Below are 15,954 nucleotides of genomic sequence, written 5' to 3'. Positions count from 1 at the left end.
CAACAAGCACATTTATACAATCCTTTTTTACGACACTAGCAACTCTATCGGATGTTGAGGAACTCTTAACGACCACAATCGTTCCCCAAACTTTTTCGATTTCGCCCGAAAGTACAAAACTTGACGAACTGACGTCGAGTACTACATTGGAAACTGAATCGGAAACGTCAGCAGATAATAATAGTCCATCTACTTCGACAGAAACTGACATTTCTGATTCAATTACTGCAACTCTAAGCAATATTACAGTTACAATGGATACTGCTGGAACGAATTCGCAAACAAGTGCAGTGACGAATAGTTTAAATACTATTAACAACAGTGAAAAAACCGATTCAATTTCGATCACACCTTCCACACAAGAAAGTCCCGCCTCATCAGTAGTGTCCTCCAGTCATGGCGAATCAATTGGAGATTTAGAGTCACCAGCCAGTGAAGGCGGATCAGGCTCTGGAGTCAGTGGAAGTCCAGGAAGCAGTGGAAGCGAGAATGGTGATAACTCTGATAGCTCGAATGGTAAGAACAAAAACACCAATATCCAAACCGACGTGCACATCGACGCAAGTAAAAAACATAATTTCAACTTCAACATGCCCCCCACATCAATGATCAGGAAGAGATCGGTAGACAGAAAAGGATTTTACATCTCATGTGACCGCCACTGAAAGCAGTTTACGAGCAGGCGCAACGAGTTTATCAATAGTACTTGTTGTTTCAGTGACCAGAAGTACAGTTCCTGAGACGGCTGAAGAAAAGACGAAAGTCCCAGACGTCACCGAACCAGCAATCACGACTTCGGAAGCTACACCAACAACGAAGGCAAACGGTGATCATCCGACAACACCAGGAACGAAAACACTGGAACCGACAGCACCAGAACCGACAGCACCAGAACCGACAACACAAGAACCGACAACACAAGAACCGACATCAACAGAACCGACATCAACAGAACCGACAGCACCAGAACCGACAGCACCAGAACCGACAACACAAGAACCGACAACACAAGAACCGACATCAACAGAACCGACAGCACCAGAACCGACAACAACCAAAGATGTTTCAAATGCAACACCAACGATGCCTGATGTCACCACGTTAGAGGCCACAACGGCGTTTATTCAATCATCTGGGTCAAGTGGTAGCCTACCAGTAATTCCCGAATCGACAATAGCCGAAGACACTACAACTGTAACACAAAAAATAGCCGAGGGCACAAAAACGACAGCAAGTAGTGCAGCTGCGTACAGTTCAGTTCAAACTCCCTCAGGAGATAGTTCTACAAAAGCAGAGACAATCCCAGACCAAACTTCTGCTGACAAATCATCGACTTTAATAAGTGGTAAATCCGAACTTCCTGAGACAGATTTTGTCACCATAACTCAAATTGGAACGACGAGTAACCCAGAACAAGCTGCGACCACAATTGCATCGCCAAAGATTTCAATAAGTAGCTATTCTACTCTGTCCGCTAAACATGACACGACTCCAGTTGAACCGTCAAACGAAAACAGTTTCTCAACAAGCACAAACAGCAAAATTATAACCAATGATCGCGAAACATCGACTTCTTCTGAACCTGGTGACATCTTCAGCCAAGCTTCGTCTCAAATCACGCCTATTGTCGAGCCAAATGAAACACAAACATCAGTAAAACCAACAAATACCAAAACAGGAGGTGCCATAGAACCGGATACGGTAACTGCCAGTGCTCCAGAAAAATCGAGCACATCTTTAGTAGATGAGACAACGGTTCAATCTCAAAGTATCTCGACAATAGCCGAAACGCATACAGCAGAAATAATTTCACAACCACAATCAACGAATGAAGAGTTATTAACTTCATCAGAACAAAGGAAGTTCACACCTACACTTTCTTTTGAAAACACCGGAACGTCAAACGCAGTGGAAACAACAACCGAATCCAACCAAACTTTTCAAAGTTCGGGTCCCAGTGTAACATTGACAGCAGAAACGATTTCAGAAAACCCAAAACCAGATGGAATGACAACTCGTACAACTGTAACCGCGGAACTCCCAACAGCAAGCTCTCTTGAAAATTCAGAGACATCAGTTGCAGCCGGAACATTGACTCAATCGTTACTTTTATCGTCAACTATCGACTCAACTAAAGAATCAATTACAGCTGATACAACTTTACTAAAGCCGCCAACAACGGTTATTTTTTCGACGTCTGCAGCAACTTCTAGTCTAATCGATGTTTTGACCACATCTGTTGGAGCGAACACGTCTAATCAAGAATCAGAAAACTCGCCGACGTTTGTGACAAACGAATCACCAGCGCATCAAGATACTGTGCCAGAGCATGCGACAACCGAAACAACGCTTTCTCCGTCCAACGATGTTGAGATCCTGACTACGTCACGTGCTTCAACAGCCGGTGGCACATCGTTGCAATTAAATGAGAACTCAACGATTTTCGAGACAACTGAAGCTGAGACTTCGGTTAAAACAAAAGTAACCCAAACGTCAGTGGAAACGGTTAACACGACGATCACTCCTGAAAAAACGAACACCTCCGTTTCAGGGAGTCTATCAATAGCGAACTCGTCAATCTTCGATCCGGCTGAACCAGCAACATCAGAGAACCCTTCGATGCAACAAACGACAGCGGAAACGTTTTACTCGGCATCCACAGAAACAGAGGTTACTTCTGTCGCTGCTCCGGAAAACTTAAGTGCTTCAGTTACAGCGAAATGGTCAACTGAAACAACACAAAACACATCGACCTTTGAGTCAAATGGAACAGCCACGTCCGAAAAACCTTCAAAAAAATCAACTATAAGAAAAACGACACTTTCGATATCTTCAGAAGCTGGGGATAGATCGAGTCAGTCATCACATGGCTTGCTCACTACTGCGCTGGTTGACCACTTAACTTCAGAGCAGATTACAGAGCTACCCCCAACTATCGAAACGGCTTTGTCGCCGACAAAAACCACAGCCGGTAATTCTCTCGTGAGTGTGAGCACTTCCACTGCCAATGATATACACACCACGACGCTTGAGCTGAACAAACAGTCAACATCAGAGCAAATTACAGAGCTACCACCAACCATCGAAACGCCTGGGTCGCCGACAAAAACCACAGCCAATAATTCTCTCGTGAGTGCTAGCACTTCGATTGCCGAAGGTATACAAACCACTACGCTTGACCTTAACAAACAGTCATCATCAGAGCAGATTTCAGAGCTACCCCCAACCATCGAAACAGCTATATCGCTGACAAAAAGCACAGCCGGTAATTCTCTCGTGAGTGCAAGCACTTCAATTGCCGACGGTATACACACCAAGACACTTGAGCTGAATAAACAGTCAACATCAGAGCAGATTTCAGAGCTACCCCCAACCATCGAAACGACTATATCGCCGACAAAAACTACGACCGGTAGTTTTCTCAATATTGCGAGTACTTCCAATGCCGAAAGTATGCACACCACGACGCTTCAGTTGAATAAACAGTCAACATCAGAGCAGATTTCAGAGCGACCCCCAACCATCGAAACGGCTATTTCGCCCACAAAAACCACGGCTGGTAGTTCTTTCAATAGTGCGAGTTTTTCAAATACCGAAGATATACACACCACGAAGCTTGAGCTGAACAAACAGTCAACATCAGAGAACATTACAGAGCTACCACCAACCATCGAAACGCCTGTGTCGCAGACAAAAACCACAGCCAATAATTCTCTCGTGAGTGCAAGCACTCCGATTGGCGACAGTATACACACAACGACACTTGAGTTGAATAAACAGTCAACGTCAGAGCAGATTTCAGAGCTACCACCAACCATCGGAACGGCTCAATCGCCCTCAAAACCCACAGCCACCAGTTCACTCAAAAGTGCGAGTACATCTACTGCCGAAGGTATACAAACCACTACGCTTGACCTAAACAAACAGTCATCATCAGGGAAGATTTCAGAGCTACCCCCAACCATCGAAACAGCTATATCGCTGACAGAAATCACAGCCGGTAATTCTCTCGTGAGTGCAAGCACTTCGATTGCCGACGGTATACACACCAAGACACTTGAGCTGAATAAACAGTCAACATCAGAGCAGATTTCAGAGCTACCACCAACCATCGGAACGGCTCAATCGCCCTCAAAACCCACAGTGGCCAGTTCTCTCAATAGTGCGAGTACTTCTACTGCCGAAGGTATACAAACCACTACGCTTGACCTAAACAAACAGTCATCATCAGAGCAGATTTCAGAGCTACCCCCAACTATCGAAACAGCTACATCGCTGACAAAAACCACGGCCGGTAAATCTCTCGTGAGTGCAAGCACTTCAATTGCCGACGGTATACACACCAAGACACTTGAGCTGAATAAACAGTCAACATCAGAGCAGATTTCAGAGCTACCCCCAACCATCGAAACGGCTACATCGCCGACAAAAACCACGGCTGGTAGTTCTCTCAATAGTGCGAATACTTCTACTGCCGAAAGTATTCACAACACCACGACGCTTGAGTTGAAAAAACAGTCATCAGAGCAGATTTCAGAGCTACCCCCAACTATCGAAACGGCTATATCGCCGACAAAAACTACGGCCGCAAGTTCTCTAGTAAGTGTGAGTACTTCCACTGCCGATAGTATACGCACCACAACGCTTGAGTTTAGTAAACAGTCAATGTCAGAGCAGATTTCAGAGCTACCACCAACCATCGAAACGGCTCAATCGCCCTCAAAACCCAAAGCCACCAGTTCTCTCAAAAGTGCGAGTACATCTACTGCCGAAGGTATACAAACCACTACGCTTGACCTAAACAAACAGTCATCATCAGAGCAGATTTCAGAGCTACCCCCAACCATCGAAACAGCTATATCGCTGACAAAAACCACAGCCGGTAATTCTCTCGTGAGTGCAAGCACTTCAATTGCCGACGGTATACACACCAAGACACTTGAGCTGAATAAACAGTCAACATCAGAGCAGATTTCAGAGCTACCCCCAACCATCGAAACGGCTACATCGCCGACAAAAACCACGGCTGGTAGTTCTCTCAATAGTGCGAATACTTCTACTGCCGAAAGTATTCACAACACCACGACGCTTGAGTTGAAAAAACAGTCATCAGAGCAGATTTCAGAGCTACCCCCAACTATCGAAACGGCTATATCGCCGACAAAAACTACGGCCGCAAGTTCTCTAGTAAGTGTGAGTACTTCCACTGCCGATAGTATACGCACCACAACGCTTGAGTTTAGTAAACAGTCAATGTCAGAGCAGATTTCAGAGCTACCACCAACCATCGAAACGGCTCAATCGCCCTCAAAACCCAAAGCCACCAGTTCTCTCAAAAGTGCGAGTACATCTACTGCCGAAGGTATACAAACCACTACGCTTGACCTAAACAAACAGTCATCATCAGAGCAGATTTCAGAGCTACCCCCAACCATCGAAACAGCTATATCGCTGACAAAAACCACAGCCGGTAATTCTCTCGTGAGTGCAAGCACTTCAATTGCCGACGGTATACACACCAAGACACTTGAGCTGAATAAACAGTCAACATCAGAGCAGATTTCAGAGCTACCACCAACCATCGGAACGGCTCAATCGCCCTCAAAACCCACAGTGGCCAGTTCTCTCAATAGTGCGAGTACTTCTACTGCCGAAGGTATACAAACCACTACGCTTGACCTAAACAAACAGTCATCATCAGAGCAGATTTCAGAGCTACCCCCAACTATCGAAACAGCTATATCACTGACAAAAACCACAGCCGGTAATTCTCTCGTGAGTGCAAGCACTTCAATTGCCGACGGTATACACACCAAGACACTTGAGCTGAATAAACAGTCAACATCAGAGCAGATTTCAGAGCTACCCCCAACCATCGAAACGGCTACATCGCCGACAAAAACCACGGCTGGTAGTTCTCTCAATAGTGCGAGTACTTCTACTGCCGAAAGTATTCACAACACCACGACGCTTGAGTTGAAAAAACAGTCATCAGAGCAGATTTCAGAGCTACCCCCATTTATCGAAACGGCTATATCGCCGACAAAAACTACGGCTGCAAGTTCTCTAGTAAGTGTGAGTACTTCCACTGCCGATAGTATACGCACCACAACGCTTGAGTTTAGTAAACAGTCAACGTCAGAGCAGATTTCAGAGCTACCACCAACCATCGGAACGGCTCAATCGCCCTCAAAACCCACAGCCACCAGTTCTCTCAAAAGTGCGAGTACATCTACTGCCGAAGGTATACAAACCACTACGCTTGACCTAAACAAACAGTCATCATCAGAGCAGATTTCAGAGCTACCCCCAACCATCGGAACAGCTATATCGCTGACAAAAACCACAGCCGGTAATTCTCTCGTGAGTGTGAGCACTTCAATTGCCGACGGTATACACACCAAGACACTTGAGCTGAATAAACAGTCAACATCAGAGCAGATTTCAGAGCTACCACCAACCATCGGAACGGCTCAATCGCCCTCAAAACCCACAGTGGCCAGTTCTCTCAATAGTGCGAGTACTTCTACTGCCGAAGGTATACAAACCACTACGCTTGACCTAAACAAACAGTCATCATCAGAGCAGATCTCAGAGCTACCCCCAACTATCGAAACAGCTATATCGCTGACAAAAACCACAGCCGGTAATTCTCTCGTGAGTGCAAGCACTTCAATTGCCGACGGTATACACACCAAGACACTTGAGCTGAATAAACAGTCAACATCAGAGCAGATTTCAGAGCTACCCCCAACCATCGAAACGGCTACATCGCCGACAAAAACCACGGCTGGTAGTTCTCTCAATAGTGCGAGTACTTCTACTGCCGAAAGTATTCACAACACCACGACGCTTGAGTTGAAAAAACAGTCATCAGAGCAGATTTCAGAGCTACCACCAACCATCGGAACGGCTCAATCGCCCTCAAAACCCACAGTGGCCAGTTCTCTCAATCGTGCGAGTACTTCTACTGCCGAAGGTATACAAACCACTACGCTTGACCTAAACAAACAGTCATCATCAGAGCAGATTTCAGAGCTACCCCCAACTATCGAAACAGCTATATCGCTGACAAAAACCACAGCCGGTAATTCTCTCGTGAGTGCAAGCACTTCAATTGCCGATGGTATACACACCAAGACACTTGAGCTGAATAAACAGTCAACATCAGAGCAAATTTCAGAGCTACCCCCAACCATCGAAACGGCTATATCGCCGACAAAAACCACGGCTGGTAGTTCTCTCAATAGTGCGAGTACTTCTACTGCCGAAAGTATTCACACCACCACGACGCTTGAGTTGAAAAAACAGTCATCAGAGCAGATTTCAGAGCTACCTCCAATCATCGAAACGGCTATATCGCCCACAAAAACCACGACCGGTAGTTCTCTCACTATTGCGAGTACTTCCACTGCCGATAGTATACGCACCAAAACGCTTGAATTGAATAAACAGTCAACATCAGAGCAGATTTCAGAGCTACCCCCAGCCAACGAAACGGCTATAACGACGACAAAAACGACGGTTGCTAGTTCTCCCATGAGTGGGACTACTTCTACGGCCGAAGATATACACACCACGACTCTTGAATTGAACAAACAGTCAACATCAAAGCAGACTACAGAGCTATCCCCAACCATCGAAACGGCTATGTCGCCGTTAAAAACCACAGCCGCTAATTCTCTCGTGAGTGCAAGCACTTTGATTGCAGACGGTATACACACCACGACACTTGAGTTGAAAAAACAGTCAACATCAGAGCAGATTTCAGAGCTACCCCCAACCATCGAAACGGCTATACCGCCTACAAAAACCACGGCCGGTAGTTCTCTCAAAAGTGAGAATACTTCTACTGCCGAAGATATACACACCATGACATCTGAGTTGAATAAACAGTCAACATCGGAGCAGATTACAGAGTTATCCCCAACCATCGAAACGGCTATGTCACCGTTAAAAACCACAGCCGGTAATTCTCTCGTGAGTGCAAGCACTTCGATTGCCGAAAGTATACGCACCTCGACGTTTGAGTTGAATAAACAGTCAACATCAGAGCAGATTTCAGAGCTACCCCCAGCCAACGAAACGGCTATAACGACAACAAAAACCACGGCCGGTAGTTCTCCCATGAGTGCGAGTACTTCTACTGTCGAAGATATACACACCACGACACTTGAGTTGAATAAACAGTCAACATCAAAGCAGATTTCAGAGCTACCCCCAGCCAACGAAACGGCTATAATGCCGACAAAAACCACGGCCGGTAGTTCTCCCATGAGTGCGAGTACTTCTACTGTCGAAGATATACGCACCACGACACTTGAATTGAACAAACAGTCAACATCAGAGCAGATTACAGAGCTATCCCCAACCATCGAAACGGCTATATGGCCCACAAAAACCATGGCCGGAAGTTCTCTCAATAGTGCGAGTACTTCTACTGCCGAAGGTATACAGACCACGACGCTTGAGCTGAACAAACAGTCAACATCAGAGCAGATTTCAGAGCTAACCCCAATCATCGAAACGGCTATGTCGTCGACAAAAACATCAGAGCAGGCTTCAGGAAGCCTACCGACTACCGCAAGTAAACTTTCATCGTCCATGGAAACACAAGCCACAGATGTCGCTACCCCTGAAAATATGAATACGTCTCAAACTGGCGACTTATCGTTTGCGGTCACTGAGTCAGGAAGAACGGATAGGCCTTCTCTACAACCAACTTTGAGTGAAAACATGTCGCTAGAAACTCCCGAAAGATTCAGTAGTACTGTAACAGTTGAGGAAACAAATTCATCAACGAACACCTCGTCCACTTTTCCTCCCGAAAGATTCAGTAGTAATGTGACAGTTGAGCAAACAAATCCATCAACGAACGCCTCGTCCACTTTTCAGCCGGGTGGACTCTTAACGTCAGAGCAAACTTTGGTGCCACAATCTACAACCAAAAACGATTTAGCATCGACAGAAATCAACACGGGTGGTCCAGCCGTAGATTCGGGTACATCCTTTACCGGGAATACATCAGCCCAAACGCCAATTGAAATGACGACGCTCGAGTTACAGGAACCATCAATGTCACAGCAGACTTCAGGACATGTACCACCCACACCAACTACTTACTCGACTTCCACAGAAACACGGGTTACGACTTTCATTCCTCCTGATGAAACAAATACATTTCGCACTGGCGATTCATCAACTCAGTCAGCAGAAAATGCGTCAAATTTTGAGACGACAGAATCAGCATTGTCGGAAACGCCTTCTTTTCAATCACCCTTCAGTAATTCTGTAGCAGAAACAAGTCAATCGGAAAAAATCTCGTCAACTAATGTGCCAAATGGGCTCTCAACTTCGGATCAGACGTTGGAGCAAACATCTATAACCGAAATAAATTTAGTGTCAACAGAAGTCACGACTGATGTTTCTCTCGTAAAAGCGAGTACTACTGTTTCCGGGGAAAAATCCGCTCAAACACCTGTATACACAACAACACTTGAGATGAAAGAACCAACACCGCCAGAACAGTCTTCAATAAAACCAACTACAACCATAACTGAATACTCGTCGTCCACAGAAATAGAGGTCACGACTGTTATTCGTTCCGATCTATCAAGTACCGCTGTGACAGACAACTTTTCAACTCAATCTAAATCAAATGAACCCACTTTTGTGCCAAATAATTCAGCAACAGCAATGAGTTCTGCCATGCAAACATCATTAAACGGAACAGTAACCTCGCTTTCCACAGAAACTAATGGTAAGACTTCTGGTCCACTCGAAAATTCTAGCAGCTCTATGACAGTGACTGATTCAACTCCATCACCAGAAGCATCGTTGACTACTGCCATGAATGAGCAGTCAACGACAGAGGAGAGTTTGGAACAATCATCCACATACAAAACCACATTGCCACAACTCACACAATTCACAATTGACAGTACTGCTGAAACACCAATAGGGACATCAGTAGAGCTGAAAGAATCAACGACATTTCCAGAATTCACGACTGCTTCTTTTTCTGAAATACCTAGCATCTCTGTTACTGGGGAATTATTAACTCAATTAACAGCAGAAAACACATCGACTTTTGAGCAGAGTCAGCCAATGACATCCGAGAAGCCTTCAGCTCAATCAACATTAAATGGAACGATACGTTCTTCGTACTTGATAACAGATTTGACGTCGACTGGCCCTCTTGGAATTTCAAGTAATTCTATGTCAGCAGATAAGCCGACTCAGTCGCCAGAAGTATCGCCATCTATAGAGCCCATTGAATCAACAATGGAGCAGGCTTCAGAGCAACCTACGGCAGAAACGACATTGTTGTCGACAGAAATAACGACTGGCGATTCTCGCATAGGCAGTAACACTTCTGGATCGTCCGAATCACCCACATTCGAGTTGAATGAACTTTCAACCTCAGAGCAAACTTCAACCAACCGATTGACAACTGCAACAGGGGACTCACCGACAACAGAAATGGTATTCACGACTGTCGTTCCATCTGATAACTCGAATACTTCTGTAGCGGGTTATAAATCAAATCAAACTACTAACAATGTGTGGACTTTTAATTCAACTGAACCAGGGATATCCGAAAATGTTTCATTACAAACAACGACAAGTGAAAGACTTTTTTCATCGTCCACTGAAACAGAAGTCACGACTGTTGTCGCCCTTGCACCTTCCAATACCTCTTCTGCGAGTGAATCCTCGATTCCATCATCAGAAAACTCATCGCTTGTCCAGCCGACAACCAGAGCAACGTCAGAGGAGCCTGCAACTAAATCACCATCAGCTACGAACACGGTTTTCTCTTTATCTACAGAAACGCAAGCCTCAATTTTTGTTACAGTTCAAAACATAAGTTCTTCTGTTGCAGAAGACAGTGCGACTCCATCATTAGAAACCTCGACGCATTTTGAGCCCTCAAAATTGGAAACATCAGCGGAGACATCGGTAGGACCGCCTACAACTGAAATGAACACTGTTTCCTCGGAACTAGAGTCCGCTACCAAAAACAGCATTGATTCATCAGAATCTACAGCATATAACTCAAGCATTATAAAAGCAGAAACTACTGCTCCTTCGACATACTTTACAACCACTGGAGATACTGCTGGATTTAATTCAACCACATTTGAAACTACGGCTAACCATAGAAGCAGTTCAATAACTGATAGTTCCAATTATACAAGTGAGGGTACTACTGGTTACTCTATGGACTCATCGATCTCCTTTAGTGGTGTTTACACTTCATCCGCTCATAGTGTCATGTCAACTGACATAGCACTTCCGTCAGAAGAGACATCTTCGGACACGCTTTCGACCTACGAACTCATTAGTACCGGATCCCATTCAGACGCTAGCCAGACTATTTCTGCGTACTCAGAGAGTCAATACCAATCCGATTTCTCAACTTCCTATGTTGAGTCGCAACTATCGAGCACGACAACTATTCGATCTCGGAACAGTACGGTATCAGAAAACGAAGAGAGCCCGATTAACACAACCACCATTCGGCCGAGAAATACGACAAATGATGAACCGGATTTCGTTTCGACAACGACGATTCGGCCAAGAAATACCACAAGTTATAAACCGGATTCCACATCGACAACGACTATTCGGCCAAGAAATACGACAACATGGAAACAGGATTTGAGATCGACAACGTCAATTCGGTCGAGAAATACGACAGCTGAGAAACCTGACCTTGAAATAACTACAACAGTTCGACCGGAAAATACGACAAAATCCGAAAAGCTGTCAACAATGCAGTTGATAAATACAAGCTCATCAGAGCTAGTCAACTTAACGTCCCAGGGACCAGAAATTCCCATCGGTTGGATCAATCAGATCAAAAATTTGTTCAATAGAATGAAAGTTCCAATTGTCGTGACAAACAAATTTATATTTAATAATCATAGTAATATTAGTATTCAGTCAATCTTTTCACGCAGAAATGCCAATCCTCACCGGAACTGACTTAAATTAGGTAAATGATGTTATGAGGTAATAATAAAGTATCAACAACACCAACCAAGCTAATAGTTATTGTTTATTTTAGTATTCAAATAGATTCAATTGAAGTTGTGGTAATGGAGATTTTTAAACTGATAAGCAGAAACGTATGTCTGAATTTCTAAGAAGTCATTTGAAAATTCTAAGGTGAATTTTTAGACACAGAGGCAAAGTCGAGCTTCGCATCACTTGCGTTACTACAGAATAGCATAGCAAGCTAGCAGACAGGAAAAAAAAGAACCACTAAATCCAAAGAAATCGGAAATTTTTTTCGAAGAAACCACAACTTAAAAAAATGTTGGCTGGAATGGCTGAAAACTTGTTGCCTGAAATAATTGCTGCAAACATGTCCGAAAATTTCCCGTTTGAAAAAAAACAGGTCCTGGTCAGATTCAAACCCATGACATTTGGCGCCCCAGGCGTAATCGTTACCTCCACACTAAGTGTGCAAGAGACGCTTAGAAAGTTTGAATTTATTGTGAACCAAGAGACCAAGTGAGTCCGTTAACCTAGTTGTTGAACGAAAAAAATCTACATTCCGATTTGATAAACCTTGCTAATCGCAAGCGTAACAAGGAGGCATTAAATCGGGCCGCCGCGTTGCTGAGTTAGAATATAATTACCAAGGAACCTTTCAACCCAAAGGTTTGTTAAGGAATTTCTTGACGTTCGAGCCGCCTATATGTTATTTCTTGGAAGAAAATGAGACTTTTGGCGGATTTTTGAAGTGTTTTGATATTAATCTACAGATATCAAGACTTGATGAGCGCGATAAAAAATTTTTTACTGGAAAAGTCTTTTCAGGCTCAAACTTTCTTTTTCGCGGTTTGACTTTTGATTTTTGATCTGTTTTAAGTTCAGTTCAGTTCCTTTGTTATACTGAACTGAAATTGAAAAGAAATCAAAAGTCAAACCGTGAAAAATGTAAACTTGACAAACTCCACTATCAAAAAGCAAAAAAGTAAGGGCCACAGAAAACGTGATCGACTTCTAATTTAGAAAATCGAATTTAATTGTCAGATTTCCAACCGAAATAAAAGTTTTACCTATTAATCCAGGTTTACCAACAGATCCAGATTTCTCAGTGAAATAAAAATTTTATATATTGATCCAAAAAAAACACAAACCGGTGTTTTTTTTCTACTTACTCACATTCATTGACTCTTTTCTAACTGTTTATTTGTTATGATTACATGACCTAGATAGGATATGACTCCTATGGTTGATTAAAAGAGTAATTTAAGCTAACACTGTGCATTTTTGCGTGAAATGAGCGAGTCTGGAACTAAACTTTTGTGCATGTCATACGGTCTCTTTTCGCATCTGACAAATTTATACAATGAAGTTAAAATACAATTAATAGTAATCGCATGACGTGGAAAGTCAAAACTCCTCCTCAAAGTACCCAAAAATGACACAAAACAAGGATCGAAAGCTGCTACGGCTGCCATCTGTAGGGCAAACATATCCCGGTGTCGCTGCGTCATGAAACAAATGAAAAGAATTTCAAAAAACTTTGAACAATTCCATTCAAACAGAATGATTATACAGGGCGAAGCGGAGCTTTGAAACACTTGCGATACATCACGCATATAACATTAAAAAGAAAACATTGTCGAACAAACGTATGTCTCGGATGAAGTTCAATTAAAGGAAATACACCTCAAGCAACTATTGTTAAGCATTGAAACGGCACGGAAAAAAGTTAAGCGAGCAATAATTAGTCAGACAATACTTGCACAGACATTTGCTGAAACGAAAAAAAAGACTGTTGAATTCCTTTTCAAAAAAAAATTAACTTTTTTTTAAGCTTGGGTGCCTAATTTCCACAATGCGGTAACTGCGATGCACACTAACATAAAACAAAGAAAATCGAAAGGAAAAATGTAGAAAAAAATAGATCAACCAAAAGTTTTTTATTTCGCGATAGAAGTTCATTTTAGGCAATCATGCCCAGCAAAACATTTTGAATATTAAATCAGTAAAAAACATTTTGAAAAAACCTCTGGAACGCTAAAAACATTTATTCCAGCGATGATTCATTACTTATTGTTCGACAATTTAAAAAAGATGGTGAAACTTTGTATTGTAATTTTGTGTTTTAGTACTTTTTTTTTGTTTTCCACGCATTATCTAGCACGACAAATAACCATCGGAATGGGTCGAGCTATATATCATATTAAAGCCCTTTCAGTCGTAATTCGAACGACTTTTGAGTATTTTCGAAAAAAATTTGTTGATTATTTTTTGTTTTTCTAGTCTGTTTTGCAGTTGGCCTTTTTGAATTGCCTGCTTGATTTTTTTAGTGTGCAGCTGTTTTAAAAGAGATTGGTAGGTTTGGTCGGCGAAAGAACTTAGCTCGTTAAAGTCTTAACAGTTGTAAAAGACTCATTTGCTGTGTCTTGTAGGATATGTTCTATTGCTGGACTAAACACATCATTTATTGACGTGCGAAGTTTTGGGGAGGTGTGGGGCGATGGTGATTAAAAATTAAAGGGTTTGAGAGGATATAAGGTAAATTAAGCGGAAAGTAGTTTATAATTATGTACAACATATAAAATTTTACGTTCAGAATGTAAATGTTCTGTAGCACTCATTTTTGTACCAACCGTTATAAAGCGGAGAGCGGCGGTTTGAACTACTTGAAGTATGTTTAAAGACGAGAAACTGGTGACATGTGACCATGCGTAACCTGAAATTGGTTTGACCAAATCCTTGTAGAAAACCAGTTATGCCTTTCTTGACTCTCCCAAAGAAGGCCTTCAGGATCGCTATCCTGCGCGAAGCTTTCGCTGGCATTCGCTTACAGTGCTTTTCGGAATATCTTGTTTTTTCATCAAAAATCTCCTCCAGCCTTTTCAACACGGAATTCAACACCGGTTCTACAGTAAAAAAGGACAATACACCCCTACTCTTGGAGAAGCATTTGAAAATTTTGAGCTGAAGTTTAGGTAGGGGTGTATTGTCCATTTCTACTAGAGGACCGGTGTTGAGTTCCTCGTTGAACGAGGATAAAAGGCTGGCGGAGATTTTTGATGAAAAAAAACAAGATATCTGGATGTAAAAAAAACTAATTTAACTCAAGTACGTAGTTTGATAGGGTAGATGAGACATTTTAAAAGTTGTTTGACTACACACAGGAGTGGAAACTGTCTGCGTATGATTGTAGTTTAACTTCAGTGGAGACAGTGACGCATCATGAACGTAAAAAATGAATGAAGTTGGCGATAGGACTGAGCCTTGCGGGAAACCTGTACGTACAATCCTGGATGTAGACAGAGCGTCCCTAAAAAAGTTTTTCGCCTGGCGAACACTCAAAAAAGCTACCCGGTACGCTGGTGCCATGAAGGAGATCCATGAGAGTTCGATGGCAGAGCATAACGGATGAGTCTAGTGGGTTCAAAACTGTTCTAGAGGGTGGCCTTTCATTTTAAAATCCAGCACTGATTCGACGACCGATAATGTCGTAGCGGTTGAGTTCCTTGAGCGAAAGCCATGTTGATTGACGGCTTTTGGTAGATGTTAAATCAGGGTTGGGTGGAATAGCGACTCTAAAATTTTAACAGTTGGGCTTAAAATCGAGAAAGGGCGGTAGGATTCTAATAATTTTAGGTCTTTGCTAGGTTTCGAGAGGGGTACTACTTTTGAATTCTTTCAGATTTGGGGGATGATGTTAAGAGACTGACAGCAATCTGTCTCAAACAAAGATTTAAAATGTTTGTTAAAGCTAATAGCTAGCGGAACAAGATGATTGAGATGCACCGTGCAGAGACTGTCTGGTCCAAAGGCTTTAGACGGCTTTATCAACTTAATACATTTTTCCAGTTCGATTGTTATAAAACTTAAAGAGTCAGCTAAGCTAGGTTTGAGAGATTTTTTTTGTGTCTTTGAGCTTTGTTGCTTTCATGCATTGTTAGCCGGAGGCCT

At 42.9% G+C, this 15,954-nt stretch overlaps 1 protein-coding gene across 1 annotated transcript; it reads left to right on the top strand.

Moving 5' to 3' along the window:
* The first annotated feature begins 254 nt into the window (after nt 1-254).
* Nucleotides 255-14,458, top strand: LOC134848686 (mucin-17-like). The gene is made up of 3 exons (XM_063866203.1): nt 255-564; nt 719-11,476; nt 14,436-14,458. The coding sequence occupies exons 1-3, from the start codon at nt 255-257 to the stop codon at nt 14,456-14,458; spliced, it is 11,091 nt and encodes a 3,696-aa protein (XP_063722273.1).
* Nucleotides 14,459-15,954: the final 1,496 nt, after the last annotated feature.

This window comes from Symsagittifera roscoffensis, chromosome 6 (genome assembly GCF_963678635.1).
Source record: "Symsagittifera roscoffensis chromosome 6, txSymRosc1.1, whole genome shotgun sequence".
Taxonomy (NCBI): Eukaryota; Metazoa; Xenacoelomorpha; order Acoela; family Convolutidae; genus Symsagittifera; species Symsagittifera roscoffensis.
Note: the sequence above shows the minus strand (reverse complement) of the source record. Positions and strands in the feature narration are given on the sequence as shown.

Excerpts from the sequence above, each read along its gene's own strand:
- LOC134848686 (XM_063866203.1), top strand. The coding sequence starts at position 255 with ATGGATACTGCTGGAACGAATTCGCAAACAAGTGCAGTGACGAATAGT. Across the intron at positions 565-718 it reads CGACGTGCACATCGACGCAA|TGACCAGAAGTACAGTTCCT; the intron begins GTAAAAAACATA and ends TTGTTGTTTCAG. Across the intron at positions 11,477-14,435 it reads AACTATTCGATCTCGGAACA|GATATGTTCTATTGCTGGAC; the intron begins GTACGGTATCAG and ends TGTGTCTTGTAG.